The sequence below is a fragment of the Manacus candei genome, unplaced genomic scaffold (genome assembly GCF_025592945.1).
Source record: "Manacus candei isolate 608988 ecotype Guabito, Panama unplaced genomic scaffold, ASM2559294v1 h1tg000086l, whole genome shotgun sequence".
NCBI classification, from domain to species: Eukaryota; Metazoa; Chordata; class Aves; order Passeriformes; family Pipridae; genus Manacus; species Manacus candei.
Genome location: NW_026138134.1, coordinates 5,939,017 through 5,966,865, shown reverse-complemented (window position 1 = coordinate 5,966,865; position 27,849 = coordinate 5,939,017). Strand labels below are relative to the sequence as shown.

The 27,849-nt window shown below is 46.4% G+C and overlaps 1 protein-coding gene across 1 annotated transcript in view; it reads right to left on the bottom strand.

The window, feature by feature from the left end:
- SIK2 (salt inducible kinase 2) overlaps positions 1–27,512 on the bottom strand; it is a 35,087-nt gene extending 7,575 nt beyond the window's left edge. Inside the window, exons 1-9 of the mRNA XM_051812580.1 lie at positions 27,281–27,512; positions 19,010–19,126; positions 17,751–17,814; positions 14,013–14,174; positions 7,175–7,299; positions 5,550–5,673; positions 5,029–5,249; positions 4,346–4,498; positions 2,121–2,285 (exon numbers count right to left, since the gene is read on the bottom strand). Coding sequence (XP_051668540.1) covers positions 2,121–2,285; positions 4,346–4,498; positions 5,029–5,249; positions 5,550–5,673; positions 7,175–7,299; positions 14,013–14,174; positions 17,751–17,814; positions 19,010–19,126; positions 27,281–27,430 — 1,281 coding nt within the window. The 5' untranslated portion in view covers positions 27,431–27,512. The remainder of the gene's footprint in view (positions 1–2,120; positions 2,286–4,345; positions 4,499–5,028; positions 5,250–5,549; positions 5,674–7,174; positions 7,300–14,012; positions 14,175–17,750; positions 17,815–19,009; positions 19,127–27,280) is intronic.
- Between the last annotated feature and the right edge of the window lie 337 nt (positions 27,513–27,849).

Here is a 27,849-nt window from a genome sequence, read left to right as displayed (position 1 = left end):
AAACACTCTGGGAAAAGCCAGCCTTGTGTTCCATCCTGCAGCATTCTTGCAGGGCTGTGCTCAGGAGTAATTCCATAAATGCACCCTTTCCAGCAGAAGTGCATTTGATTAATGTTGTTCCTCTGCAAGCACAGGTTGCCTAGAGAAGTTTGGAATCCCCCTCCTTGGATCCACTCAGCTTGATAAAGCTTCAACCACCCTCCTCCAGCTTTGAAGTCAGAGCTGCCTTTAGCAGGAGGTTGGACTTGAGAGGCCTTTAGAGGCACCTTTCCAACCCAAAATATTCCTAGGATTTTAATTCTGGTTCTATTCTCCACATCAGTTTGCCAGGAATCTTTCTGTACATGAACTAACTCTTTACCATTTGCAGCCTGTTTGGGTTTGAAGCTGCCATGTCCTGCAGTTTTGGGCAGGAAGTTTGTCCTGTAATTAGTGTTTCATCCATGTTTTACAGGACAACACATTCCTTTGGCATAAAACCTGGCACTGCTGCAGGTGATTTCTGTGTAAAACTGTAGATGAGCCATTCCTGAATTTCCTTCCAAGTTCTTTAGTATTTTGAAAACAGGTGAGTTTGTAAAAGAAGCTTCACTGCATCAACAGTGGCTGTTAACAAATGGTCCTGGAGCAGGTTATAGGGCAGCACTGTAGGGAAATATCTTAAAGCAGCAGCAAGAAACAGCTCTAAAGGGTTTGAGCAGCAGTAAAATGATGATCCTTGCACTGGAAAATCCTGGATCTGCTGCCTCTGCTTTAACGTGCTGGATTAAATCCCTGAGCTTGATTCCCTGCACACCTTACTTTCCATTTGTGACTTTTCCATTCAAATGCCTTGGACTGATCTGGCAGCAGAAGTGCTGGAAAGGAAGGGGAGAACCAATCCCACATGGGCAGTTGGCTCCCTGTAGTTTACCATGGCACAGGGATCAGAGCTTGGAATTCTCTGGAGGACATGCTCTACAACACTTTAAATACTGAATATGCCCAGGTCACTTGTGATCTGACACCTCACTAGTCACCAGTTGTTCACCTACTCTGGCCAAATTGCATCTGTAAAGCAAAGGGGGATGCAAAATAAAGTCTGAAATGGTAATTTCCAAATTTCTTTGAACTGCTTTTTCGCTTTCCAGCTGTAAGAGACCACACAAGGGGTGGGTTAAAACAGTGCTGAGAACCAGGGCCACACTCCCAGTGTTGGTAACTAACTGGGAGCAATAAAAGCTCCAAACTGGCAAGCATGAAATCACCCCCCCCAGCTGGCACCAGGCAAAATAAATGCTGAAATTCAAATTACAACGGGATGTGATATGAGAGAGAACAACAACAGTTTTATGAGAACAATAACATACTTCATATAAATGTAATTATTTTAAGCCATTTCCCCTCCTGACTGCTAACTCCCCTTCTTTGCTGCCTTCCTTGCAGCCTGATCTCAGGAAACAAACTCCAGTGAGGGTTCTGCAGGCATTCCCAGCTCCAGGAATGTTCTAATTGGGTTTTGACAGTCAGAAGGTCCTGCTGGATACTCACCATTCCACAGGAAAAATTAGCAAAAATGTAACTTATGGCTGGCTTACTGTGAGACTGGCACAGAGGGGATTTTATGTTCATGGTATTTTAATTGCTTTTGCTGGCAACAGAAGCTCCTGGTTCAGGTTCCATTGGACCTTCCTGTCCTCATTTGTCTGAATTTTTTGGGATGAGTAGCTGAGTAGGTTATTTAGATACTCAGCAGTTACCCCTTTGTATTAGAAGCTGTACATGAAGAGCCTTCAGGGCTCATGAAACACATTTCAGAAGAAAATGGGGGGAAAAAAAAAAAACCACCACACTTTTGTAGGTTGGTTTTTCTTTTACAAATACAGTGTGGTAAGACTGGAATGTAAGCAAAGAACATGAGAGGCAGATTAAGGATGAAAAAAGACACGGCTGTGGAGAGTTATATGGAAGAGAAGTGGAAAAAGAATGTGGAATACCTACAAGTCTGATGCTTAAATACTTAAAATTTAAGGAAACAGGCACACCATTAGCTGTGCTCTGAGGCAGTAATTTAAAAGGCAACAATCTTTTTTAGCCTTAATGAGTAAAAAAAGCAACAACAGGGTGATTTCAAGCCATACCTTTGGTGTCTCAACTCTTTCCTCCTCCATAAATGCTGCCTCTCCCTGGCAGCTGGATGGAGGGAAGGAAAAGGCTTCTGCTCCTGAGGCTGAGGGGAGACCAGGGGACTGCAAGAGCCTTGCATTCTGTGAGTGCAGGTTCACTGAGGGGACCACAGCCTGGGCCTAAAGGGAGAGATGTGAAGAGCTCAAAAAGTGGAACAGTTTTGGGTGGAGAACACCACACAAAGCCACAAATCCAACAGCACGTCACCCATGGCCAAAGCAGAAGCGCAAGATTTATTTCTTCACTCCAGAGGAATGACATCCTTAGCCTTTACACTACAAAAAAAGAGCACTACCACCCCAAAACCCACACAGACAACCCCCACATGGCATCCCAGCAGCTGCTTTGGGAAGGTGAGCACCTTCCAGCAGCACAGACAGTGCCTGGGACCCTTTGGGGCTATAAAAGCTCCCTTTTACACTCAGTACAAACCATGAGCACGGGGGGAGTTTCAGTGACTTTTCTAACACGCCCTGATTCCTGCAGGGAACAGCCTGAGGAAGAACAGGGCAGGCTGGGTGAGAAAAGAGATGTTTTCTCAGAGGAGCACTGCTGGAGGGAGAGGTGTGTCCCAGGGAAGGAGGGCACAAGGAGGAAAACAGTGATTTTCCCACTGTTCCTTAGCCTTCATTCCCTGGAGTGCAGCACCCACCCCACTCGCCTGTCCAAAAGGAAACAATCAGCCTTACACAGGAGCTGTGGTGCCACCATGTGTGAAAACAAATTATCCTGCTCCTCGGGACAACTGCAAGGCTGTGGCTGAAGAAAAAAAGTGGTGACATGGCTCTGGAGTACAGGAATTTAGGACAACACCTTCCAGGAGGTGTTTTCTTCCTCCTTGCTCTGGCTCCACCTGCTTTTGATACACCTCACAATTAATAATTTGCTTTTGAATGCTGTGGCTTTCTATCCCCAGAGCTGCCATCCAAGGAAGTGGCTGGTTTAATCTCTGTCAGCCCCACTGCTGCTCCTGGACCTGTGTTTTCATAGCTGGGGCTGTTTGGCTTTCACCTCGACAGGCTCCAAACCCAAATAAGTGTCTCGCTGCCTGAAGCAAATGAAAAAGGAGCAGCGTGGCCGTGATTTCTCTTGGAAGTGGAAGTGGAATCTGGGCAATTGCTCCCTGCAGCAGCAGCACAGGACCCAGGGGGCTGGGAACTTGAGAGAGTATTTACTTGAGACCACGCTAAGCCTGAGTCATCTTAAGCCAAGTCTTTCATGGTTCCAGTTATGCATTGACAGAGGAGCTGTACAATGCCTGTGTATCTCAATGAAACAAAAGAACATGTTAAAAAAATATTTAAAAAAAGAATCTCAATTATTGGGACAAATTGGACCTTTCCTTCTGGAAGAAGCTGACTGAGCAGCCTCAGAGCCTGTGCTGAATCAGGCAGTGTCATTAGGAGGGGACTAAGGGGACAGCCATGCAGTGGCACCAGATGTAAAGAGCCCCCAGAACTGCTCTTGATAAAATACACATGACATCCTCAGGACTTAAATCAATTAGTCACCACGTTGGCTCTGTGCACACAGAGGAAACTGGGCTCCTGCTGGAGGAAAAAGCAGTGGAAATCTTAAAAAGAAATGACTTCATTTAGGAACAAATCTCTCAGTCTTCAGCCATTAAGTGGCTCAAGATAATGACATTTTTATCAGGTACTTAAGATACTACAATGAATTGGCATCTTAGCCTGATGTGTTTTCTTTTGGGCTCCTCTTTACTATTCCTTGCCACGCTTCATTTCAGGGGAGACAGAAAGCATAGCTAGAGAACAGCAGGGGAGAAAGTGATTTTATTTTCAACAGGTCCCTTTAGAGTGACTGTGTTTATAACACTAAGTGGAGCCTGCATGCTTTTAGCCCCCATGCTAACACAGCCCTCCATAAACTCAACAGCTCGTTTGGGAATCACATTAAAGATACTCCAAGCGTTGCACAGTCTCCAGAACTGGTGTTCCTCTAACTCTTTAACCCAAAAGGTTTGAAGTTCACCAAAAAAAAACGGAAGCAAACATGACTGGAATAAAAAGAAGTGGGGTCCGAGGTCAAACCACGCGGGTGCCCAGCAGAGCAGGACGAAACCCCACGCTGCAGAAATCAGAACCCCAGGGGCGGATTCCAGGTGAACTGCAGGGTTTTCTGAAAGGCAAGGATGCCTTCAGGGCCCCCCCCTCCTCACCTTGGCCACGGTCTGCTCGGCGATGGTGCTGGGCCGGCGCTGCCGCGCGTCCACCCTCTGCTCCACGGGGAAGCTGCTCCGGTGGGACTTGAGCCTCTCCACCAGCAGGTAATAGATGGCAGCAAAGTGGTTGTAGCTCTTGTTCTGCAGGGACTGAAAAAGAGAGGCACACGAGTGTGGGGGCAGCCAAATACTTGGGGTTTTTTTACGTTCTGCAAGACCGGGAGAAAGAAAGAAAGAAAGAAAGAATCGCTGGGGGGGGATATTTAAGAGGCAGTGGGGTGAGGAAGCTGAGTTGTTCTGAACTAGGAAGGTTTCAAAGCAGAGTTTAGTTCAGTGACACATTCTGGGCTGCAGCAGGAATTGTAGCCACCATTCAGGTGCCACTCTGAGCCTGCAGAAAGGACTGAGCTCCTCCCCATCAACCATCCTAAAGGAAATGACTGTGTGAACTCCACGGGGAGCCCTGGCATTCATGTTTGGTAACAAGCACGACTTGGGATAGGGTAGAGACACTCAGCTGCTTTCTGCTTTCATGCTCCTTTTTGATTTTCATTTACCACCCTCTTAAAAGCTCAAAATTAATTTGCTTCCAATTCCAATTTCCCCTCCTCTCTCTCCAGCTGCCAAGTTAATGGTTTGTCCAACCCCACTCAGGAAATAGCCCTTTGGGTGTATTTTACCTCCACAGTTTTCTGCTGGTCTATGCCAAGGCTGTGCATCAGCCTCAGGACCTGCTCGTTGTATTCCCCGAGGGAAGGCTCGTTCTCCTCTCCTGGTGGGTAAAGAATTGGCCTCTGGGCAGGAACTTCTACAAGCATCCACTTGTGCTCCTTAATCTGAGCAATAGTCAACCTTTTGGAGGGGTCCAGGACCAGCATTCTTCTAATCAGATGCTCACACTCTTGGGAAAAGAAGAATTACCAGTGTTAGAAAAGGATTTCTCAGTGGCACCCGGGACCCAGCACTAGAGATGCCAACAGGAGCTGCCTCACTGCTGCCCACCACAGCTCCTGAGGGCTCAAACAACCTCCCAAAACAAGAGTGAAAATGTCACATTAAGAAGGAGAAAAGCCCTTCAGCTTCTTTAAATGCACAGTGTGGCCAACTAGAGGCACAGCCCCACATGTGCCCACAGCTGCACCACAACACAACCCAGGTTGTCCTGGGATTTATTCAAGAGTGTAAGAGGACACACAGTTACCTTCTGACATAAAATAGGGGATCCTGAACCTTCCTTCCAGAACTCTTTGCCTCAGGATGGGGAGGGTTGGTCCATCAAAAGGTAAAGCTCCACACACCAGCACGTAGAGCACCACCCCCATGCTCTGGAAGAGAGAGGGAAATTCAGGTCAGTTCTCAAAGCTCATTCCTGCAAGTGTGCAGGTTAACTGGCACTGCCAATGGAAAGGGTCTTGCAGGATATGCCAAAAAACCACTACATGAGATAACCACAGCAGAGCCTTGTGCCAGTCAGACTGACACAGCACTGGCACAGACTGACACAGACTGGATTTCTCAAGGGGGGGGGAAAAAGCAGGTAATTCACCTTAAAACTTTGCAAGTGGGACAGAGATTTTTAAAATTAAATATATATATATATACACATTTTAAAAAGTCCCTTCCTTAACCTGCCAAAAACTGAACTGGGGGTTGTTCCATCCCTCCTGCAAGCTCAGCACATTCAGCAGAAATGTTGTGAAGAGACAGAGAATCCTTAACTCAGGACAGAATTGAGGATGATGATGATGATGATTTTATCCACTTCTCTGGGGGCAGCCAGATTCTGTTAATGATTTAAGAGCTTAAATATAAAAAAGAATATTTACCAAAGTTCAGAGATTCCCTTCTGATGTTCAAACAGTGCCTGGCTGACGTCTGCTCTGTGTTTACCCGTTGCTAAAGGTCCAGAAAGGCTGGAGCCTTTCTAAAATCCATATCTCTCCAGGTATACATGGAGATCCAAGCACACAGACAAACACATGTACCCTAAAAGCACGGCTTTTATCTGTCAGGGCAATTAGATGAAATCAGATTAGCAGCCAAAAGGTGACTTTCCACCAAGTGCCCTGTTTGTGCAGCCCAAGTGTCAGTGCCTGGGTGATGCTGTGGGCAGTGCTCTCCCTGCAAACCTGATGTGCTGCCTGGGCTGAGATATGGATCAGTCGTCCCAAGTGCCAGAAACGTCAAATAAAAACTGAAAAAGCCCCAAACAAAACCAAATTAGGAATGAAAAGCAGGCTCTGAAGGGTGCACAGAACTCCTGCAGTTGGTTTCAGTCCCTTTTCCGTTGCACAAGAGCAGGGATTGCCCTCTCTGTCCTCTCCAATAAGGATGATACACATGGAGACACCAACTCAAAACCAGGCAGCTCCTGCAGTAAAGATATTTGTGGCACAAACCTTCTTGTTTCCAGCTCCAAAAGCAAAGCAAAGCAAAGAGTCACCTCTCCTGTGTCTCAGTGCCTGAGAGTCCCTTTAACCTCCTCAAGGACTCCCAAGTTCAAGTCCCACTTAACACAGAAAATACTAAATGCACTGCAAAAAAAGCAAAGTTCACTCAGGGAGCTGCAGTTTTTGGAGGAGCTGCAGTTTTTCCTCAGTGGGTTGACACCCACCTGCAATGCCCATTTAACAGCCACCTGGACAGGCAAACTCAATTCCACTCAGTGCTAAGAAGCATTTTGTGACACTCAAGAAATAAACCTGAGGAGAAACAGCTCGTCTGCAGCTTAAAAAAAATATATATAAAAAAATCAAAGATGATTCCTTTGTTCCAGCTTGCCAAAAGTTGAATTAAATCCAGTTAAAAAAAAAAGGATAATGATACCCAGATATCCAGCTGGGGTCCCTCGTACTGCTGGCCTTCAAAGACTTCTGGGGCTGCATAGGGGGGGCTCCCACACCACGTTGTCAGAGGTTCACCACTCTTATAGAAATTCCCAAAGCCAAAATCTGTGGAGAAATCAAGGGGGGAAAAAGTCACTCCAGCCTCCAGTTGCACCACGAAGAATAATTCCGTGCACTTCGATTCCTGAAAGGTTCTATATCCCAAATGCTCCCCTCAGGGCTCCCACTGAAAATCCTGGGATGCTGCACCATCCTGCACTGCTGTTTTCATGACAACTGTGGAATTATCAAGACACTGAGAAACTTCACAACCTGTAAACTTGCACCAGTTTGCTAAACCCAAGTTTATAAACAACTACAGTTAAAATTCAACAAACCGACGGTCACACAGACAAACGAGCTTATTTACTTGCCAGGAGATATATTGAGAGCTAGCACTGGATCTGAGACTTCCTGGGCTTTCCTGAGGTGCTCTCTGAGCCTTGAACACACAACAAAATTCTGACAACAAAAGCATCAACTTCGGAGCCGGGAGGAAGGAACTCTGCCAAAAGCAACAAGCCTGGGAAAACACAGGGACTTTTGCTGGGAAGGACACGGCTACTGGGACTGTCTAGCACTGGAACTACCATCCCACAGCTGAACAGTTCCTTAAAACGCTCCTTTTTACGGCACAATAAAATATGTGGGTCCCTCAGGGCTAATGTTAGTCACCATTCCTAATAACCCAGCAGTGGAAAAGCAGGATGACAGCCACCAGTGCTCAGAGTCACACAGTCTGATGGTTCTCCCCTTTCACCAGGGCAGTGCTGAGTGTTGGGGGGGACTGGAGCCATGCTGTGAAAGCCAACAGTGGTGACAAACAGGAATCAGGCTGTTGATTTAGTAGCCCCAGCTCTGAATAGCTCAGAGGTCTGTTAATGCTGCCCAGCAGATAGCAAACCCGACAGCACTGTGGTTGCACACGGGGCAGGCTCTGCTCACACCTCATCTACTCCCATTTGCCCAGGTTGGGGTGCTCAGAGGAAAGATTTGGTTCTCTCACACACATCATGGGAGAACCCTGGGAATCAAAGCAATAGAGAGGCACTGAAGGAAAACTTACCAGGCTTAAAGTCACCTTGGAGTTGTTTTAGAGCAGCAACACGGGCACTGAACCTGACTGTTGACACTGAGCTCAGCTGAGTTGTTCCTGCTGCAACTTCAGCTGTGACAACAACAAAATCTTCTGCCCCAAAGCCCCCCAATCACTGTGTGTGTCACCTGCCTTCCCCCCCCATCACAGCCAGACTTTTGTTGTGAATTATTTTTTTTTCTTATTATTCTCTTTGAGAAGACTTTTCTTCACACATAATTGGCTTGGCAACCTTGACAATAACTTCAGGAGACACGAGGCAATTTCTTCCCTCAGAAGCATTTTGCCATTCCGTGTAGGTGTCATTAAATCTGATTTCTCCCTTCACTTATCTCAGATTTGTCAAGATTTTCAACATCCTCTTAAGAACTTGCAGATAAATATCAGGCTTTATCTCTGAACTGCAGCTCTTACTCAGGGTGCCACCCTCATAAATCTTCGTATCAGATTCACGAGTACATGGATTTGTAAGCACAGCCAAAGAAAGCGTGACCTGCTCGGAAACACAAGGATTTCAAACCCTCAGGAAAGTGAAACTCTTGGCCTGTCCATGCTGGATTTCAAGTCAGCCCCTTTGGTGGATGTGAGCACCTGGGAATCACTTCACATCAACAAATCTGAGCAGCCAAAAGAACAGAGCCTTTCAGCACGACTGACCAATGCAAGAGAAGCCTCAGGTGTGTGTTCCTATTATCTTTCCCTGACTAATTTCACAACACATAATAGTTTACAGTGCCTGGTTACCAAAAGCACCTCAAGAACATCTTGGAAGGGAAGGATTTGATCCCTGCCAGGCTCTTCCTTTTGCTCCCTCCCCGAGCAGGAGAATTCACAGAACTTCCAGTGCCCAGACAGTGCTTAACTGGGTGGAAGAGCAGCACTTGGCTGGCACCTGATGGGCTTGTGACAGCACAGACCACTGAGCTTTATTAGGCAAATTCATGAGTGGAAGGGCCATAAACTGACAGCAGAAGGAGCAGCCCAGGATGAACTGTGTGAGCAGCAACAGCACATGCTGGGGGCTGGGGCAGGGATGGGAAGCAGAAGTCACCCAGGACAGAATTCCTCACCAGTCTGTGTGCCCGGGGCAGGAGTGCTGTCCCATACACCTGGAAAGTGGTTCCTTCCCTTTGTCTTTGACCTGCAGCTCTAAAACTTCAATTTCTTCCCTTTTCCATGCCCAGTTAAACACCAGTGGCCTTCAGTCATGAATTTCTGCTGAACAAACCACGTGCATTGACAACACAAAACCCAGGAAGAGGCAGATACCTACTGACTCACACTGGGCTTAAAAACACTGTTCTGTATTCCAGCAGCTGGCTCTTATCTTTAAAATTATATTCCATTGTTGGACAAAGTGATTCCCTGGAAGATCACCATTATTTGTTAGGGTACATAACATTACAGTCACCTTTTTTTGTTTCTATTATGCTTTTCACAGTTGTGCCTTCAAATGATGTGAAACCATCTCTAGAGGACTCCAGAGAACTGACAGCACCCAGGAAAACCATTTCAAAGAAAAAGTTCAGGATTTAGACAGGATGCTGGATGCTTGGTCCGTGGGGCTTCCTCAATTTTTAATTACTCCACCACCAGTTTAGTTGTCCCACTTTTTGGAGTGTTAGAATGGCTTCAATTAAGCACAAGACAATCACTCCACCTCTCATCCTCTCTCTTCCACCCTGTTTCAACTTTGCAGTTGCTGATCTGCCACAATCACTGGGGATCCGAGGTGGTCATTTTTAACCTAAGAACACTGTTCAGATTTTTTCATTCCAGAGAAACATTACTGGTGTTTGAGGGGAAAATGTGCCAGCCCTCAAAAAAAAAACCAAACCAAAAAAACAACCAACAACAACAAAAAAACCAAACCCCAAAACATATGCCAGCCACAGAATTCTGAAAGGACTGAAATTGGACTCATTACCAGAGGACTGAGATTATATAATGGGGTGATCTTCTTAACGTTTGCCTGAATCTGCACGTTAAAAAAATCCCATCATTTGCAGCATTGTGTCGAGCTGAATAAACTCTGTGTTTGTGCAATCTGCAAATATTGGCTCTCCACAGTTGTGGCATTCGGTTTCTCAATCTCATTATTACCCCCTTCAGGATAACCTCGAATTTGGAAGGTATAATTTTTCGAAACGCGCATCATCCCCATGGAATCTGTTTTCCCGGTAAAAATGGAAACGGCCCCGAGGTTCCAGCCCCGCTTGCAACCTGAGAAAAGGGAGCTCCCTGCCAGGGCCACTGCAGCTTGTGCCGTGCATCCCTCCAGCAGGACCAGGGAGCCTCTCGTTTGTCCCTCCCCGATCCTTCCGAGGGGACCCGGCCCTGGCAGCTGTAATTAATCCACTCTCCTGCAATCACCAGCACAGCTCAGTGTGCCCGGGCTGCAGGGAGCCACAGGCAGCCTTTGTTGGAGCAGTAATGTGAGCCACGGAGATAATGGGGAGAGAGGTGCTGATAAAGGCAAGGTAGGAGCGAGTCAGACACAAACCTGACCCACTTCACGGCCTGAATGCTGAGCAGCCACTTCTGACGTCAATGCATATTTTACTGTCCACCAGCAAGACAAACCAGCACTACAACCTGCTTCAAAATAACAGTCTCTGCTACCTGGGCTGCTCCAAACACGGAGCCTTGGCCACCAGCATGGCACTGGAGCTCTGCAGGCATCTCCCAGGCATCCCAGCCTGGCAGCTTGGCAGGGCTGGGGGCACACGGAGGGCAGCTCACTGTGCCCCATCCTGCAGCTCCCTGTCCCATCCTGAAGCTCCCTGTCCCATCCTCCACCTCCCTGTATGCCATCCTGCAGCTCCCTGTATCCCATTCTCCACCTCCCTGTCCCATCCTGCAGCTCCCTGTGCCCCATTCTCTACCTCCCTGTCCCATCCTGCAGCTCCCTGTGCCCCATTCTCCACCTCCCTGTATCCCCCTCCTGCTGCTCCCTGTCCCATCCTCCAGCTCCCTGTGTCCCATCCTGCAGCTCCCTGTGTCCCATCCTGCAGCTCCCTGTGTCCCATCCTGCAGCTCCCTGTGTCCCATCCTGCATTCCATCCTCACAAGTGCACAGGGTTTTTCTCTGCACAGACCAGGAGCACGCTGTGTCCCCGTGAGAGCACGGTGTTATCAGTGAGCAGGAACCCAAATCAGTCCCTAAGATCCCCTCAAAAACCAGCAAAAGGTGAAGGTGACATGACCAACCCAGGAACTTTGGGGAGAACCATTTCCATGTCAAACCTGGAGTGGCATTCCTCACCTGCAGCCTTCACTCTATCTGATTAATACCTTCATTTTTTGCTACTTAGGCTAAACTTGAGGTTTGAAGGTTTTGCTCCCAGCCACCTCCCATACCTTCTAGAAAATGAGTCCATCAGAGCTCTCCCCTCGAGTGTTTTACACATCCTCCACTTCCTGGCTAATTACTAAGACTGAAAAGAAAGATCCTATGAATGCTATCCATCCCATTCCTTTTAGAGCAGCATTAACACTATTAAATTGCAGCTCAGCCTGCTGTTTTAATCAAAGGTGGCAGTCTCACCCAGCTCACAGTTTTAGGAGCATTTATTTTTGAATCTTATTTTCCCAGCAGCTGAAATACAGAGGTAACTTTATGCACTTCCCTGTATCTGACTAAAAAATGTTGTGTCCTCCAAGAGTAAAAGCTTCAATAAAAGTCTCAGAAGCACCAGAATGAATCAAGAGGACCACTGGAAGTCAGGATGAGCCTGGAATGGTCAGGAGTACCCCTATGGGGATTTTTTAGCTGCTTGGAGTGATCAGGAAGGAACAGCCTCATGCTTAGTGCTGGAACCCCATGTAAACACTGACAGTGCAGAGCTTTATCAAAGTAATTCATCAGTTCCTGTGCCATTTTTCAATTCCTAGATTAATTCAAATTAGAGCCTAATTCCAGCTATCAGAGCTGGGATCCTGGCTGCCCTCTGTTCTTCCACACTTTGATAAATGGGCCATGAAGAGTATGAACGACTGGAAGAGAGTGTTCTCAGGGCTCTGCACGGCACCAGATAACTCCAAAATCACAGATAAACATTCTGGGGAGTTCATCATTTATCTCCTTTCGAGAGAAAAACAAAACGACTGACTCAGCGCAAATCACTACAAAGTTTCCAAGCAGTCTTAACTTTCCTCCTTTATCACTCAAGCAAACCTGATAAAGCTTGACAGCGACACATGGAAGAACCAGTGCCAGCTAATGGGCTCATTTGCATACAGACCACCTGTAATTAACTTTCTGTAATAGAGCAGTAGAGCAGGAGAGCAGCCGAGGCAGGAAAGAGCAGCAGCAGCTGATGGAATCTCATAACTACCATTTATCAGTGCTTTTATTTGAGTCCCTGGAGAACCTGAGCACTGAAATTCTCTGTGCCTGAGCAGTTCATGGCTCTAACCTTGCTTTGGTTAACGGGTCTCCCGAGATGCCTTTGAAGGAGTGTTTTTGTGAGCCCGTGTGGTGCTCAGGGGGGGAGGAATTCACGTCCCTGCAGCGCTGAGGACATCCAGGAAAGGAATGACTCCGGATACAGCACGGCTGAGAGCCCTGAGGAGCTCTGAAAAACTGTGCCAGGCTGAACAGAACAACCTACAGAGCAGCACAGTGATGGGGAGAGAAATCAGGAGGCAAAGTGTGGTGGTGGGAACGGGGAGAAGGCGAGGAAAGCTCAGACGAACAATAGCACAAAAATTCCCTCCCATTTAGTTCCATTACTCATAGCAAGTGGGTGACTTGCAGCCCTTAGACACAGTATTTACTGAAGGCATAAATTGTCCTGGTAAATAAATTGTCTGTCAGCCATAAATCTCCAGGTGCTCCTGGAGATGAATGCAGGGATGAAATCAGAAATGAGAAAAAGAAAAATGCCCCACAAACAGCAGCAGTGCTGCTGAACCCACTGGGTTAAAGCTCAAGGATGTACCAAAACCCTTTCACCATTTCAGAATTGCCAGGAAGGGTAAAATAATGCAGCAATGATCAGAAATGTTTTATCACTTTACCCTTCTCAGCCTGGCTGGCTGTGGAGTCACAGCTCCTTTTCAGGACAAGCAAACTCACTCCTTCCCAAAGCAGCTCCTCACAGCTCCCATCTCCCCTCCCTGCTCCCATACTAGTGATGTCTGAACTTCAACAGTCCCCCAAATCAAGATATTACCTACTTTTCCCAAGTCCTGTCGGGCTAAAATCAGTATGGAAGGATTCAAGGAATTGTAATGAAAATTATTTCCATCGCTAGCAACATCTGCTGCCTCTAAATTTATAATTAAAATGAAATCATGCATGCAAAAAGGGGGGAAAAAAAAAAATCAATAAGCTTCCATTTTGAGTTTTTTTTTCCCCAATGTTGAAAGAAGTTATTTGATTAACTCTGTTTTAACCTGAACATCTGGCAGCATCAGAGACGTGTCACGGCACCCACAAAAAAGCATCTGTAACTCTAAAAAAAAAAATTGTTTCTTTTTTGTTTTTTTTTCTTGAAAGGGATAATCCAGGAAATAAATCCAGGAAACATTTGGACCACAAAGTGCAAAAATATGACACGTTCTCACCGATTTTCTGTGCCTCAAGCACAGCAGGGTCTCCTGGGCAGCACCAACCGAGGGACTGGGACGGCCCCAACAACAGCAAGGAGTCACTGGACCTCCCCTGCACTGGGAGTACCTGCTATTTTGATGTTCATGTGGTTGTCCAGCAGGAGGTTCTCAGCCTTGAGGTCCCTGTGCACGACCTTCCTGCCATGGCAATACTCCACCGCCGACAGGATCTGCCAGAACTTGCGCCGGGCCTCGGACTCGCTCAGGCGGCCGTGGCTGGCCAGGTAATCTGGGGAGATAAGCCAGGCTTAACGTGGGCTGGACAGCCAGCAAGGGCCCTGGAAACAAGGGGTTCCCCTGGAATAAACGGCACTCAGAAGGTGTCGCAGCCAAACCCTTTTTCCTCCCGCCCTGCCCTCGGAAAGAATGGGAAACACCCTCCCCAACAACGGGGGAAAGAAAAGAAAACAAATAAGAGTAAGAAAAAGCTGATGCGTCACGAAACTCTGCTCTGCTCCTTCTTTCAGAGCTGCCTGAGCAGTATTTTCACAGAGCACAACTCGTGGGGAGTGCTTGGAATAACTGGCTTCACCCACCACGAGGTACTTCAGGCTTGGGGCTGCTCAGTTCCCGCAGGCTCCACCCCACACTTCTCCCTCTGAAGCCTCAGCAGAGGCTGCACAGTGGCTGAAAGTATTTATTTTTTTGTTTTCTGGAAATAAAACAAGTACCCATAGAGTGCCCATCCTGACCTCCCCTCTTGTCTTCGTTGCGTCACAGGCAGAAAAGAACATTTTGTTTTCATATTTGATTACGTTGTAAAAACCAACGTTAGCCCTGAAAGCAACAACTCCGTTTATGCTCAGGAACAAAAACAAGGGGAGCAGCAGCTGGGTGAGTCTTGACAGAAAGAGCTTCTACAGTCAATTCTATTCTTTCTCTTACGAGCACAAAAATCAAAGAATCAGCTGTTAGGATGGGTTTGGAATTGCCTTTGACATCCTACAAAGAATGGCCAAGGAGCAGCAAATGCATATGGATTTTACACCCAGCAATTAATTGTATCTTCTAAGCCACTTGTGTGACATCAGTGATCCAAGCAGGATCATCTTGCCCAACACAATTGCCAGACCTGGCTTTGTTAGCTTGTGTTTTAGGGGATTTTTAATTAAAATATTGTTTGGGGGCTTTATAACTGTCTGCAATATTTTCATTTAAAAACTTTTTCTGCTTTCTTCAGGATAAAATCTGATCCCTGGAACCAGCAGGTCTGAAAACTCTGCTCAGAGCTTCTAACCTACCCAAGCCTTCAAACACTTTTCAGCTGGTTTAACTTGGCAAAGCACAAGAACAAACAAAAGCCTGGCAGTAAGGGGAGATCATAATATTTGCAAGCTAAATATCATTCAGTCACAGAGTGACTGACAAATCATATGATATCAAGGTGAAGTCAGATATCAAAGGCACAAACTAAATTACCCTGAGCACAAGCCAGCTCTTTAAGCTGTTAATCCATCATTTGTTAGCAATGCAGCAAACAAGTTAATGAATCCAAGCTGTCATTTTGCTTTTACAGCTCTGGCCTGTCAGGACTCATTTAAAGACCCCAAACCAAGCTGGCCCTCAGTGTCTCACCAGCTCTGAGTGGAACAGGCCATTTGTTCTGAAAGCACCCAGAGAGGGAGAACCCAGCACATCCCACCAGGGCATGGGCCCCGTTTGTGCATTAACCAGTGTGCAAACAGGGCAGGCTGGCATTGGGATCCAGGCTCTGTGCCAGCCCCCGGGCACAGGAACCACTCCAGGACAGCTCAAACTTGCTGGAGACATCCAGAACGTGGGCCCTGCTGGAATATGTGTGTGCAGAGCTCCGGGTTTTACTGGACAGACCCCTCCTGCAAAGGCTGAAGCAGCAAAGCCACCTCTGCCAGGAAACCTCCACATTTCACCCCCTGGGGCAAATCTCAGCCTTGTGTCACCCTCTGCCTACACATTTCCACAGCAGGGTTTGGATTTTTTCATTTGACTATAATGAAACAGAAACCAGAAGACACTTTAGGTTCAGCTGGATCCACAGCAGGACAGTTGTCCCCAGCTCCCTGTCCAGCCTTTTCAGCAGCCCAAAGTACAATTGTTTGCTGGACAATTGAAAGATTAAGGTGTATTTACTTCAAAACATGTGACTCAGGCATTGCCCTGCAAACCCAGTGGTCAGTGCTTTAAGATGCAGTCCTTCATTTAGGTTTGTACCCGTGTTAAATTTGCAATGTTAAAGCTCTGTTACACACCAAAGTGAGCACAGTGATGGTTAATGAACATGATTAAGGGTCTGCAGAGCTCAGAGAGCAGTGGGGGCTCAGCCTGGAGAAGACAAGGTGCAGAGGGAAATCTCATTTTGTGTATAAATACTGAACAGGAGGGAGGTGGCAAAGCCAGGCTCCTCTCAGCTGAAGTGCACAGCAAAAGGACAAAAGGCAGTGGAAACCAACTGAAACACCAGAAATCCAGTTTAAACCTAAGGGTTCTTTTCTCTGCAGGTGGTTAAAACATTGGAACAGGATGGCTTGAGGCTGTAGCCCCCATCCAGGGTCCTGAGCAATGAGCTGCAGAGCTGGACAGTCATTCCCTACAAATCCCTTCCAACCTTCTGTGAGCTGGGTTCAGGTTCAGGCAGTCAAGACATCCCTCACCCAGTTCAAGCTCAGTAAGGAACAAATAATCCCTTCTCAGGGGATTTCCCTGTATTTCCAATCTTATGAATGCAGCTGGAATTTCAGAGGAGGAATCTACATTAAATGTTATAAAGAATCTTTATCATTAAAAAAAAAAAAACCACCTCAGTTCCTGTCTGGCTCTGTTGAGGGAGGTTTTTGTGCTGAAATGGTCTAAAAAACATCAGAGACTGTGTTCTGTTCTTCGGTACTGCAGTGTCACCAGGACTAGTTATGAAGGGAACCTCACCCTCGGTAAAATTTAGTTTGAGGACAAAAGGACACGACTTGGGCTTCCCCAGTGAGCAGGACAAAATCCAGTGCAGAATTCAGGTCACTTTGGTTAATCTGTGCATCAGTCACTGCAAGTTTGCAAGAGAAGCACTGGGAAGAGTGTCAATGGAACTGCTGCTTTTTTCTTCTGCACACCCAGAGCACACTTTGCATGGTTACTGTACATATTTAATGTAGGAGTGTTTGCACGTCTGGCTGCTGTTTAGAGTGAGAAGTGTTTTCCCAAATATTTACTCTCCAGATCTGTAAAGTCTTGAGCACAAATGAAACCTTTTTCATTCGTGTGTTCTGCCAAGTTAAAAAAAGATATCTTTAAAAGCAAAGATATCATCCAAAAGGTGACAGGATTTGAAGGGTTGGGGCTGAACACATTATTTATTGCAGTGACATTAACTGGGGAAAGTCATGGCTACACAAAACTGCTGCTGAGTGGGGAAAATCTCCCTGAAGCAGGTCAGAAACAACCCTGCCCATGAACTATCAGCCAGCACCACGAGGGGATGGTTTAGCAGAGCTGAAAAGACTCAATGGGGTTTAATACCAGGCTGTTTAACACCAAGCCTGACAGGGCATTGAAAGAACATTAACCAGTTACCAGCTCCTGACCCCCACACCTCGAAGAACATGTCACACTGTCCTTAAAGTATCTTAATATAACAGTGGCAAAGACACCCACAGCAGAATATCCCACCCTCAATTCCAGAAGCCCCTCTGAGAAATCACCCCAGTAAAGCAGAAAAAAAAATTATGACTTCAGACAAAAGTGCACAGAAATATTAAGTCTCCAACAACAGACCCAGAAAGACCCTTAATTACCCAGTGCATTAAAATGTTGAAGATGAAAATATTCCCTTGCTTACCGAAAATTTCTCCATTTTTGGCAAATTCTGTCACAAGGTACAACATGCTTTTGGTCTCCATCACCTGTCCATGAAGAAATCACACATGAGTGCTTGTGGGAAGAGCAAGAAGCAAAAAAAACCACCAAAATGGATCCTTATTCTTCTGCTAAAGATCTGGAAGCTTTGCCTTGCACTTGGAGTTATCACCATCTTTCCAACTGCACAAGGTGTGCAAACAGCACAGTCAAAATATTGACCCAAAGGGAAAAATCCTCCAGTTCAAAAAACCATTTTGGATTTACCTTGAGCACAACACAACCATTTCAACACATTTTGGGTCTCTTTCAACAACCTCAATGAAACAGTCCAGCACAAGCTGTTCATGCACAAGACCTCGGTGAATTTGGTCTTTGCATTTTATTTGACACGAGACAACTCAAACTCCTGGTGGGAACCCAGCACAGTGATGGGCACGTGATAAAAGTAGCCAAGTGGGACAATTTGAAGGCTATTTTAAAAACAAACTCACCTGCCAAACGCATTTTTAACCAGCCAATGCACTAACAGTGAAGGATTAAGCACTGCATAATCATCACCCCCCTCTTTAAATGATCTTCCTGATCTCCAGGCTTAATTTAACTTTTCTCAGTCCCTCCTCTCCCATTTTTGTGTGTTGCCATTCACTCAGAAGGAACTGTGGAAGATATTACTTTATTTTATTTAACTCCTTAAAGGTCCCTCTCTGCTTGGCAGATCAATATTTTATAGATCAAGTGCCAGTTCCTTTCACATAAAACGAAGTTAAATTGGGATCTTCATCTTTATCCAGAACTCCCCCACCACAGGTCCAAGTCCTTGTGCTCATTTTTCCTTTGGAGATGTTGTCAGATGACCTTAAATTCAGAGCTTTAGCACACCCAGATCTCTGTTGAGCCAGGTTTATTTGAAGCAAGGGTGTGTTATCTCTGTTTGTTAAACAGAGCCCCAACAGGGAGATCCTAAAGGGAGTATCTCAGGAAAGCCTTAAAGGCAAGACTGAACTGGAGCAGAAATGCCAGCAGCCCCAAACAGTTCACCATGTGCTGCAGGGACAGGAGATGAAACAGAAGAGAAACCACTACAAAACAAACCCATATTTTACTGCACAAACTACAGGCACTAAAAATAAATAAATAAATAAAAAATCACAATTAAAAAACCTTCAAAATCTTTCACTGAAGAGTTCATCCAGGAGCAAAAGAGATGGGGAGAAAGGGGAAGAGCCACCATGACCCCACCTGATAGAGCTTTATGATGTGTGGGTGATCCAGCATCTTCATTATCTGCACTTCCCTGTAGATCTTCTCCAGATTCACAGCATCCAGCTGAGACTTGTCAATGATTTTTATTGCCACCTGCAGACAAGCAGCAAGAGTGAGATGAAAACTCCCCAACGTTTTCCTCATTAGTTTTGCCCTCATTATACAGGGGGACAATGCAACGGCCCCAGATGGCTGGGGGGTTTCTTGGAGTTCAGAATTTCCAATCCCACACTAAAAAATACAGACTGACAGCATTAAATATGTCAGAAAAAGCAGGTTTTACATGGGATGGAAGACACAGGAGCCAGTGCTCCAGGTGCTCTTGTACCAACAGCAGGTAGGAACAGCTGACAGGGACAAAAACCCTCTTTAAAAGCCTCTTGGTGTCCATTGCTGGAGTCCATTTGAATCCCACAACTGCAAAGTGATATTTTAAAGTGAGAAAAACTGCTGGCTCAACCCAAATCACCAAAACATGGCGGTGGATCCACGTGGTTTCAACTGTGACATGTTTAATTGTTAATTAGTATGCAACTACAAAAGGACATCTGCAGTTTATCCCTTCAGAGAAAAAAAACAAACACAACCCAACTCTACAGATCTATTTATCAGTCAAACCTTGGAAAGACATCTCAGTTAGTTCACAAAACACATCTTGGTCCTATTGACCTTGGTTTTAATTACCACCTGCAAAGGGAAGGTGACTACACATGTTTAGGAAGTCTCAAACAGCAGACACTCAGAAAATTTGAGCCAAGGAGAAAATTTGAACCCAAGGAGAAAATTTGAACCCAAGGAGAAAATTTGAACCCAAGGAGAAAATTTGAACCCAAGGAGAAACCAAAAACATTGCCACTCTAAAAACCATGCAAAGGATAAAAATACTAAAGAGTGCTGAATGTATAAACGGTGTTTATTCACCCTGAATATCACACTATTAGTGCTGAAGCAGGAGCAAACAATGTAAGTCACACAAATGCTCCCAATTATAACAGCATTTCACAAACTATTGAACATGGGAGACAGCTGCTGAGCAGGAGACAAAATCCACAGGAGGTGAACCTCATTATCTCCAGTAACACTGATTAGGGACCCACCTGAATTCACAATTAACTATTTATTGACTTCATTTCACTCTGCTTTTGCTCCACAACCTCTTTAGAAGTCCCTTGTCTCCCTCATCCAACAGGAAAATAAGATTCTGCTATGAGTGATTAAATGGTAATCAGGGAAAATCGGGTTGTGAGATGCAGGAGGCTCTTTTGCAGAGCTGAAGCAGAACAAGACTCATCTAAAACAGACCAAAAAAAATTTCAAAAGGCGGCTGTGGGATTTTCCTTTTAAACAACATCTAAAACTTTTAAGCAATTTTTAAAAATAATGTAGAACTCCCTAAAACAATTTTATCAAGAAGCAATAAACATTTGTAAGAATGTTGTCATATGCAGCCATTAAAAACAAGCAAAAAAGGCCACGTGCTACACATTTTTCACCATTAATCACAAGTTATTGCACAGCCTCTATTCTTCATCACATGGACCAGTGATGCTCAAGGTGGTAAATCCTAAAAAAAACCAAAATTACAAGTCTCCCTTTGAAAGTTTCTGCCTTTGGACTACGAGGACAAAACCCAGGCAAATCAAGCACGTTGATCCTGCTCCTGTTTTTTACCCCCCATTCCAGTCCTATTCCTTCCAGCTCCACTTGGGGTTTGCATAAAACTAAAGTGAAGCCACTTTCTCATTCAGACATTCTGCCCCGATGCCACCAGGCAGCAGAGGATGCAAATAATCATTCCTGCAGCTTTAGGGGGAAAAAAAAACCCCACCACAACCCCCTCCACACACCTTTCAGCCTCCCCAGCCCAATTTAAGATCACACCTCATAAAAGGACTTCTGGTTACTTCTGATTTTTTGCAGGCACCAGTTCTGAGCCTGAGGAGAAATCACTTCCCTAGAAAGCTCCAGAGTGTCAAAGCAACCACAGCAAAGCCACTGAACCCCAGATATCAGGAAATATTTATTAAAAACAACCCCTGTGTCCCATTTCTGCCCTTCCTCTAACTCATTTTACCCCGTCCCTCTGTGCTCAGCCAGAGGCAGGAGCTGCTTTCTCCTTCATCCTCCTCATCTCTGCATTTCACACCCGTTATTTGGGGTTTCAGAGGGCTGGAACCTGCTGTTTCTCCCTTAAAAACCAAAGCAAGGGTTCCTCTGGAGCAGTGTGACATTCCTGTCACACAGTGGTGACACACCTTCCACACCAGGAACAAGGTATCTCCAGTTTGGCACATAAAAAGCTCCAAAAATCTCCAGCATTTTACCCTGAACTCTGCACTTCCCACCTTCCAACAGCAACAGTTTTTAACTTTGGTTTCCCAGATTTAAAAAAAAAAAAATAAAAAAATAAAAAAAGAGTATCCACTTCCCTAGAAAACCCAAGATAACTCATTTGTCCTTCTTCCCTTTTAAAGATTAAGTACTTCCAAATCCACTCCAGTTCCTCAATAACAAGTGCCCACTGCAGTTTTATGTTCTCTGAGGTTAATGATGCTCTGCAACCATATCATGTCAGTTCCTAAGAAGTGAGCAACTTCATATAAATAAAAACAAAAGTATGCAATTTCATATAAATAAAAATAGAAGTATGCAATTTCATATAAATAAAAATATAAGTATACAATTTCATATAAATAAAAAAAGGGTTTGTTTTTTTTTTTTGTCTTTACATGGTTAAAATCCCTGAGCAGCCCGGTTAAAATCCCTTATTTCCTGAGCAACCACCAGTAAAATGTGATTAGAGGAAAGCAGCGTTGAAAAAAAAGAATAATAAAGAAAGAATGGGTGATATAATTTTGGGAAGCACGGCCACAGATCCTGCTACAACCTTCACTGCACTTTCTGGCCAAGAGCAGTGAATCATGTTCCAGTGTTTCCTACTTTCTTCCTTTTCCAGAAGTTTCCTATCCCATCTCCTGGCTCGAAATAAAACAGCTCTCCAAGGCTGTTGAAAGACTGAAACCAAAACCTTCTTCAGGGAAAACAAGTCTTCAGGGCACACAATCACTGGGAGCAAAATGGCTCCAGCAAAACCCTCTTCCAAGAGTTTGGAAACTTTTCCTTCCCTCTCCCCAAAGCCACAAATAAAAACTCAGTGTAGATGCAGAACAGGTCACACGAAGTGACCTCCTGTTGTCCATCCACACAGACCTCCCCAAAATTATTTACCACTGCCATGTGTCCAGGACTTGGAGGAAAACTGCCACAGGAATGTTTTCACCCAGACATCACCAGATAATCCTGACAGCACTGTAAAATGCTCTTTATTAACACAGCTAACACTGAACTCCTTGAGAAATCACATTATATGTTGGAAAACAAAGTACTGGAGCACCATGGAACGGAGCCAGTGCCTCAGAAAACCACTTGCTACCTCTGTTATCATGTTAAAAGGTGAATTTTGTGCTGCTGCATCCATAATCTGTCCAAAATTCCCAAACAGGACTTCTGGAGCTGCATCAGTCAGTCGACAGCCACCACCAGTGGATCCATAAAGGTGTGTGTTGTGTAACCACAGGTACTTGAAACAACCCTAAGCACAGCTCTCTGCTAATTAGGAATATCTTACTGGAGCTACAAACTAAGGAAGAACAAACTGCATCTCAAGTTTAAACAGGTTTTTGGTTTAAAATACCCCACCCCATTGCATCAAACCACAATTTGTCTCATGATATGGAGTTACTTGGGACCATTCAGAGGGGTTTTTAACAGAGTAAAAACCTATTTGAAGGAGAAAAAAATTTGCTTTTTGCAGCCCTTGTGCAATTCTCAGCGTGCATGTTATATATGTGCACATTATATATGTGCATCTCCTACAGGAGAAGCAGCACAGGAGCAGCTGCCACCTCTTCTTCCACACTCAAATGCAGATTAAACATCTCGAGTCTATTCTGCATCTTTTAACTTTCACACATCCTGCCGGGGCCAGAGAGGATTTAGAGAGAAGAAGCACTTGGGAATGCTTAAAACTCCAGCCCCATCTTTCATACTGATGTGAGGAGGAACAGAGCACTCAGCAGCTCACTCGTGTCCATGAGCTCAGCTGGGTCACGATGACAGGAAAAGGGATGTAATTCTTAGAGGTGGAGAAGCTCCTTCAAGCCCTGGAACAGTTTCCTATCTGAAAGAGTGTGTTTTGTTCCTAAATACACAGCTTGCCAACAACTACTAGCAACAGCTAGAAACAAACAACAGAAAAACCCCGGCCAAATATCGATATATAATATTAGCACAAACTTCTTCTGACAAGGAAAACAGAAGGGGGATCCCGTTCCTTCCCTTCCCCCATCACCAGTTTGTGCTGCTCAAAGGGTCACATTCCAAAATATCTCTGCAACTTTCGTGATTCCCACTAATTTGTAAAATATTAGGGATAGCACATATTTCCTTCCCTCTTTTACTAGCCTGGAGTTTGCTCAATCCTCATCTGACATCTGGGAATTGAAGCTGCCAAGAAGTGAAGATGAAATGATTGTCAAAGAAGATGAAAGTTCTTCTGCTCTTCAGCTACTCCAGCTTTCAGTTTTCATTGTTTGCATGTTATTCATTTAATTCTTCAAAGAAAAAAAAAAAAAGGTACAACCCAAACACTCCAAACAAACAAACAAAAAAAAAAAAAAATCAAACCACAACACAACTTTTCTCCCCCCAAATTCACATCCAAACTGTCCCTGCCTGTGTCCCACCCAAGCACACCTGATCAGCTAAACTGCTACCACAGTTCCTATCAGGAGTTGGGTTTATTTTTTTAATTTTTATTTTGCCAGAGAAAAATACAAAGTCCCTGTAACCCAGCAGGCAGCTGGAGGCAGAGTGTGATCCACGGGGACATAAAGAACTTTATTTTCACCTGGGGAGCAACGCCCAGTGTCCCTCTGGAGGTGATTAATCCTTGGGGGTGTTGGTTACAGAGTTTTGGGGGTGGGTGGGGGGCACAATTCTCTCACAGCCTATTCACAAAGACCTGCCTTCCTCCTGAAAGTGCTTTTTCCAAGCAGCACCTTCACCTATTCCAAGAGTTTTCCCATTATTTCACACGTCACCCTATTTCACCAGGAGCAAATCTCCCTCTTCTTCAACTTTCTGCTCCCAGTTACCTCTGTTCTCTTTTCCTTTCTCCTTCCAAGGACAGAGGGGGGAAAAAAAGAAATAAAAATCTGTTGCTTATTTCCACGCCTCATTAACAGAAGTTACCCTGGGATCACAGGATTTCTGGGCAAGAGGATAAATGAGCGTGGCAGGAAAGCACGTGCCCTCCACTTCACTGGCAACAAACACTCCAACAAGCAAAGCAAAGGTCGAGGGCAGCCCTGGCCCCCCTTTGGGGCACCCTGAATGGACTGGCAGGAAAAAGAGTCAGGCACCACCTCTATTCCCACAAATCCCCCCCATTTTCCTTGACTTTCACACTTCTCTTTGACTGATTGTGCAATTTTAGGAATGCAGGATTGACCATGAGGTTTCTGACTTTGCACACCCCATCCACCACCCCTGGCTGCTCTCATGCCATTCTCACCTGTACTCTGCAATTCTGTGTTCCTACCTGCAGGTTTTCCATAAAAAGGATGGATTGCACGTCATCTGTAAGTGCTGACATTCAAGGCAATTGAATTCGATGGTTATTGGCTGGGCAGAGTTGTGTAAAAACAAAAAAAGCAAATATTTTATAGGTCAGAACCACACTATTTCAAAATACTGATGCCAAAAGAGGTTCTGAATGTAAAGGGTTTCAAATGGGAAGGTTCAGGAGAAACTCAGGCAAGGAAATAGTCCTTTAAAACAGCTTTTCTGAGCAAGTCTCAGCAGCAACACAGCACAGACCTTCCTGCAGCGAAACACAAGCACAGCCTTTCTAAAAAACTGAGTATTCTGCCCCTGGAATTTTATTAAAGGCACAGAGAAATCAGCAACTCAAGAAATTAAAGCAATAGTTCAGAACAAGCTTGAAATACGACCTGCCTTCCATCTGGAGACATGAACAAGCAGGACTTCCACTTTGTGTGCCCAGTGAGCTAACAATCAGATGAGGTGCTCCAAACTGGAAGTGCTTATTCCAAATAGTATTTGGCTGGAATTTATTTCCTCTGACATCACCAGAAGTAATCTTAATAGGGTTCCCCTTCCTCAAAGGCCATGTAAGTACTTCCAGCAACTAACTCAGCAATTAAATTCCAGATAAACACTCCTGCATCTCTTGCTGCAGAAATATGATGCAGCTGCACTAAAAAAAAAAATAAAAAATAAATAAAAAAAAAAATCAAAGACCTTGACACAAACCTCCAACACAGGCAAATCTGCTGTAAAAATCACACAGAAGGTAAAGAGGCTTCAGACTGGACAGAAAAGTTGGTTTTTAAAAAAAAATAATATCATTATTATGTACTAGAATGGACTGGAATTCAGCAATTTCTTAGGACATGGGTGAAATAAAAATCATACCAGAGTTGAGAAGCTGCTGAGTTCTAAGTTTTCTGTAACCTTTGTTATTTTGAACAATGCTAAACAAACATACTTTGTAAAAGTACAATACAAATAAAGATTAAAGTTCTCACCCCCATCACAGAGTCTGCCAAAGAAGAGCAAGTGACAACTTAATATCTTCAAGTGAAGCCTTTACAAGTTTGGCATCTGGCAACAAACTTGGGAAGGGAACACTTAACACTGCCAGGGCTTTGCTTGGCTCTTCAGGAACAGCAAGGAAGGGCTTAAAAAAGAACTGAGTCTGTTATGAACTTGAGAAATAAGAAAAATTGCTGTTAACCCCTGGGATGCAAAGCCCATCTAGCCCTGTGTGGCCAGAGCAGTGTGAGCACCACGGGTTTGCTTCCCTTAACTGAGCATTTCTCCATTCCTGCAAGGAATGGTTTTGCCACACGAGCCCAGGGCGATGAATAAACTGCAGGTCTGCTCGGTTTTCACTTTGCACTTCAGGAAACATTTTAATGACTTTTGTCAGGCACAGAGCAGCACGGCAACCTCTTCTTCAGCAAACAATGAAAGCAGCCAGAACACAGGCTTACAAAAACCTCACCTCTAGGTGTAGTGACTAAAACTACCTAAGAGCAACATATAGGAGAAAGCTGATCTTTCAGAGCCATTACTCTCACCAGACACCTTCTTTTCTTTTTTTTTCCCTTTTAAAGTGAACACGACCACATTTTATCCACCCAGACTGACAATCATTTTTGTTGTAGGTAAAGCACAAGGTATTAACAATAATCACCGGGTAATACACGGGGGTGTTAAACAAAGAGGCTAAAAATGGTTGAATTTGATTAACTTGCAGGATGCTGGACGGAAGGATTCAGGACACACACAAGTTCCTCTGCTGGAACGGATAACCCAGGGAGGGAGAAGCTCTGCTCATCTCCAAGCACCGGCCGGGTCAGGACACCGGGACAGACCCAGGGCAGGACAGCGGGCACGACACAAGGTTTGAACCTCCCCTGCTCACAGGGAGAGCTCCCCAGCTCACCCAGCAGCCGCCTGCCCCGCTCACCCCGAGGACGCCTGGGGTCGGGAGGGTGCCATCCTCGGGGGTGACATCCTCGGGGTGACATCCCCGAGCACTCGCCCGCGGCCTGAACCACAGGGGCTGGGAGGAGGCGTTATCCTGCCCTTCCCGGGCAAGACGAAAGCAGGAAAAACCAACCCGGCTGCTGCAATAAAATAAAATATCCCCTTCGCCGCGGGAGGTGCCGGAAGGAGGGACAAAAGCGGGCGAGGGGCGCGCAAGGGAATACCCGGCTCCGGGGGCGGGTACCCCCATTCCAGGGCCGGGTCCATCCCCGGAGGGGTACCCCCAACCTAGGGCTGGGTACCCCCAGTGCGGGGCTGGCTCCATCCCCGGAGGGGTACCCTCATCCCGGGAGAACACCCCCATCCTGGGGCTGGGTACCCCCAATCCGGTACCGGCTCCATCCCCGGGGCAGGGTACCCCCATCCGGGGCAGGGTACCCCCATCCCTGGCGGGGTACCCCCATCCCCGCGGCCAGGTCCATCCCCGGGGGATACCCCCATCCTGCGGAGGGCACCCCCATCCCGGGGCCGGCTCCACCGCCGGAGGGGGTGCCCCCATCCCGGAGCCGGGTCCCCCCATCCCGGGCGGGCTCCATCCCCGGGCGGCAGCGGAGCGCGGCGATGCGCGGGGCGGGACGGGGGGTCGGGATGCGGCGGGAGCGCCCTCACCTCGCTGCGGGTGATGCGGTGCCGCGCCAGCTTCACCACGGCGAAGTTGCCCTTGCCCAGCGTGCCCTCGATGTCGTAGAAGCCGACGCGGACAGGGCCGAGCCCGCGGGGCAGCAGCGCCGGGGGCCGCCGGGGCTCGGCCATCACCATGCTGGGCTCGGGGGGCGGCGGCGGCGGCGGCTCGGGCTGCTCGGGGTCGGTGCTCGGCGGCCCCGGGGCCGCGCCGCCCCCTCCGCCCGCTCCGCCCGTCCCTCCGCCGCCGACGGACCGACACACGGACACCGAGCGGCGTCACCGCGCGCGTCACCGCGGGCGGGGGCTCGCCATGGAAACCGGCGGCGCGCCCGCCCAGCGGGGCCGAGCCCGGCCGTGGGGTGGGGACAGAGCCGGGAGAGGGGACGGCAGGGACGGGGGAGAGCGCAGGGGATGGGGAAGAGGACAGGGGATGGGGAGGGGATGGGGAAGAGAATGGGGATGAGGACGGGATGGGGAGGGGATGGGGAAGAGGACAGGGGATGGATAGGGGTAGGGGTGAGAAAGAGGATGGGGATGGATGGGGATAGGGATGG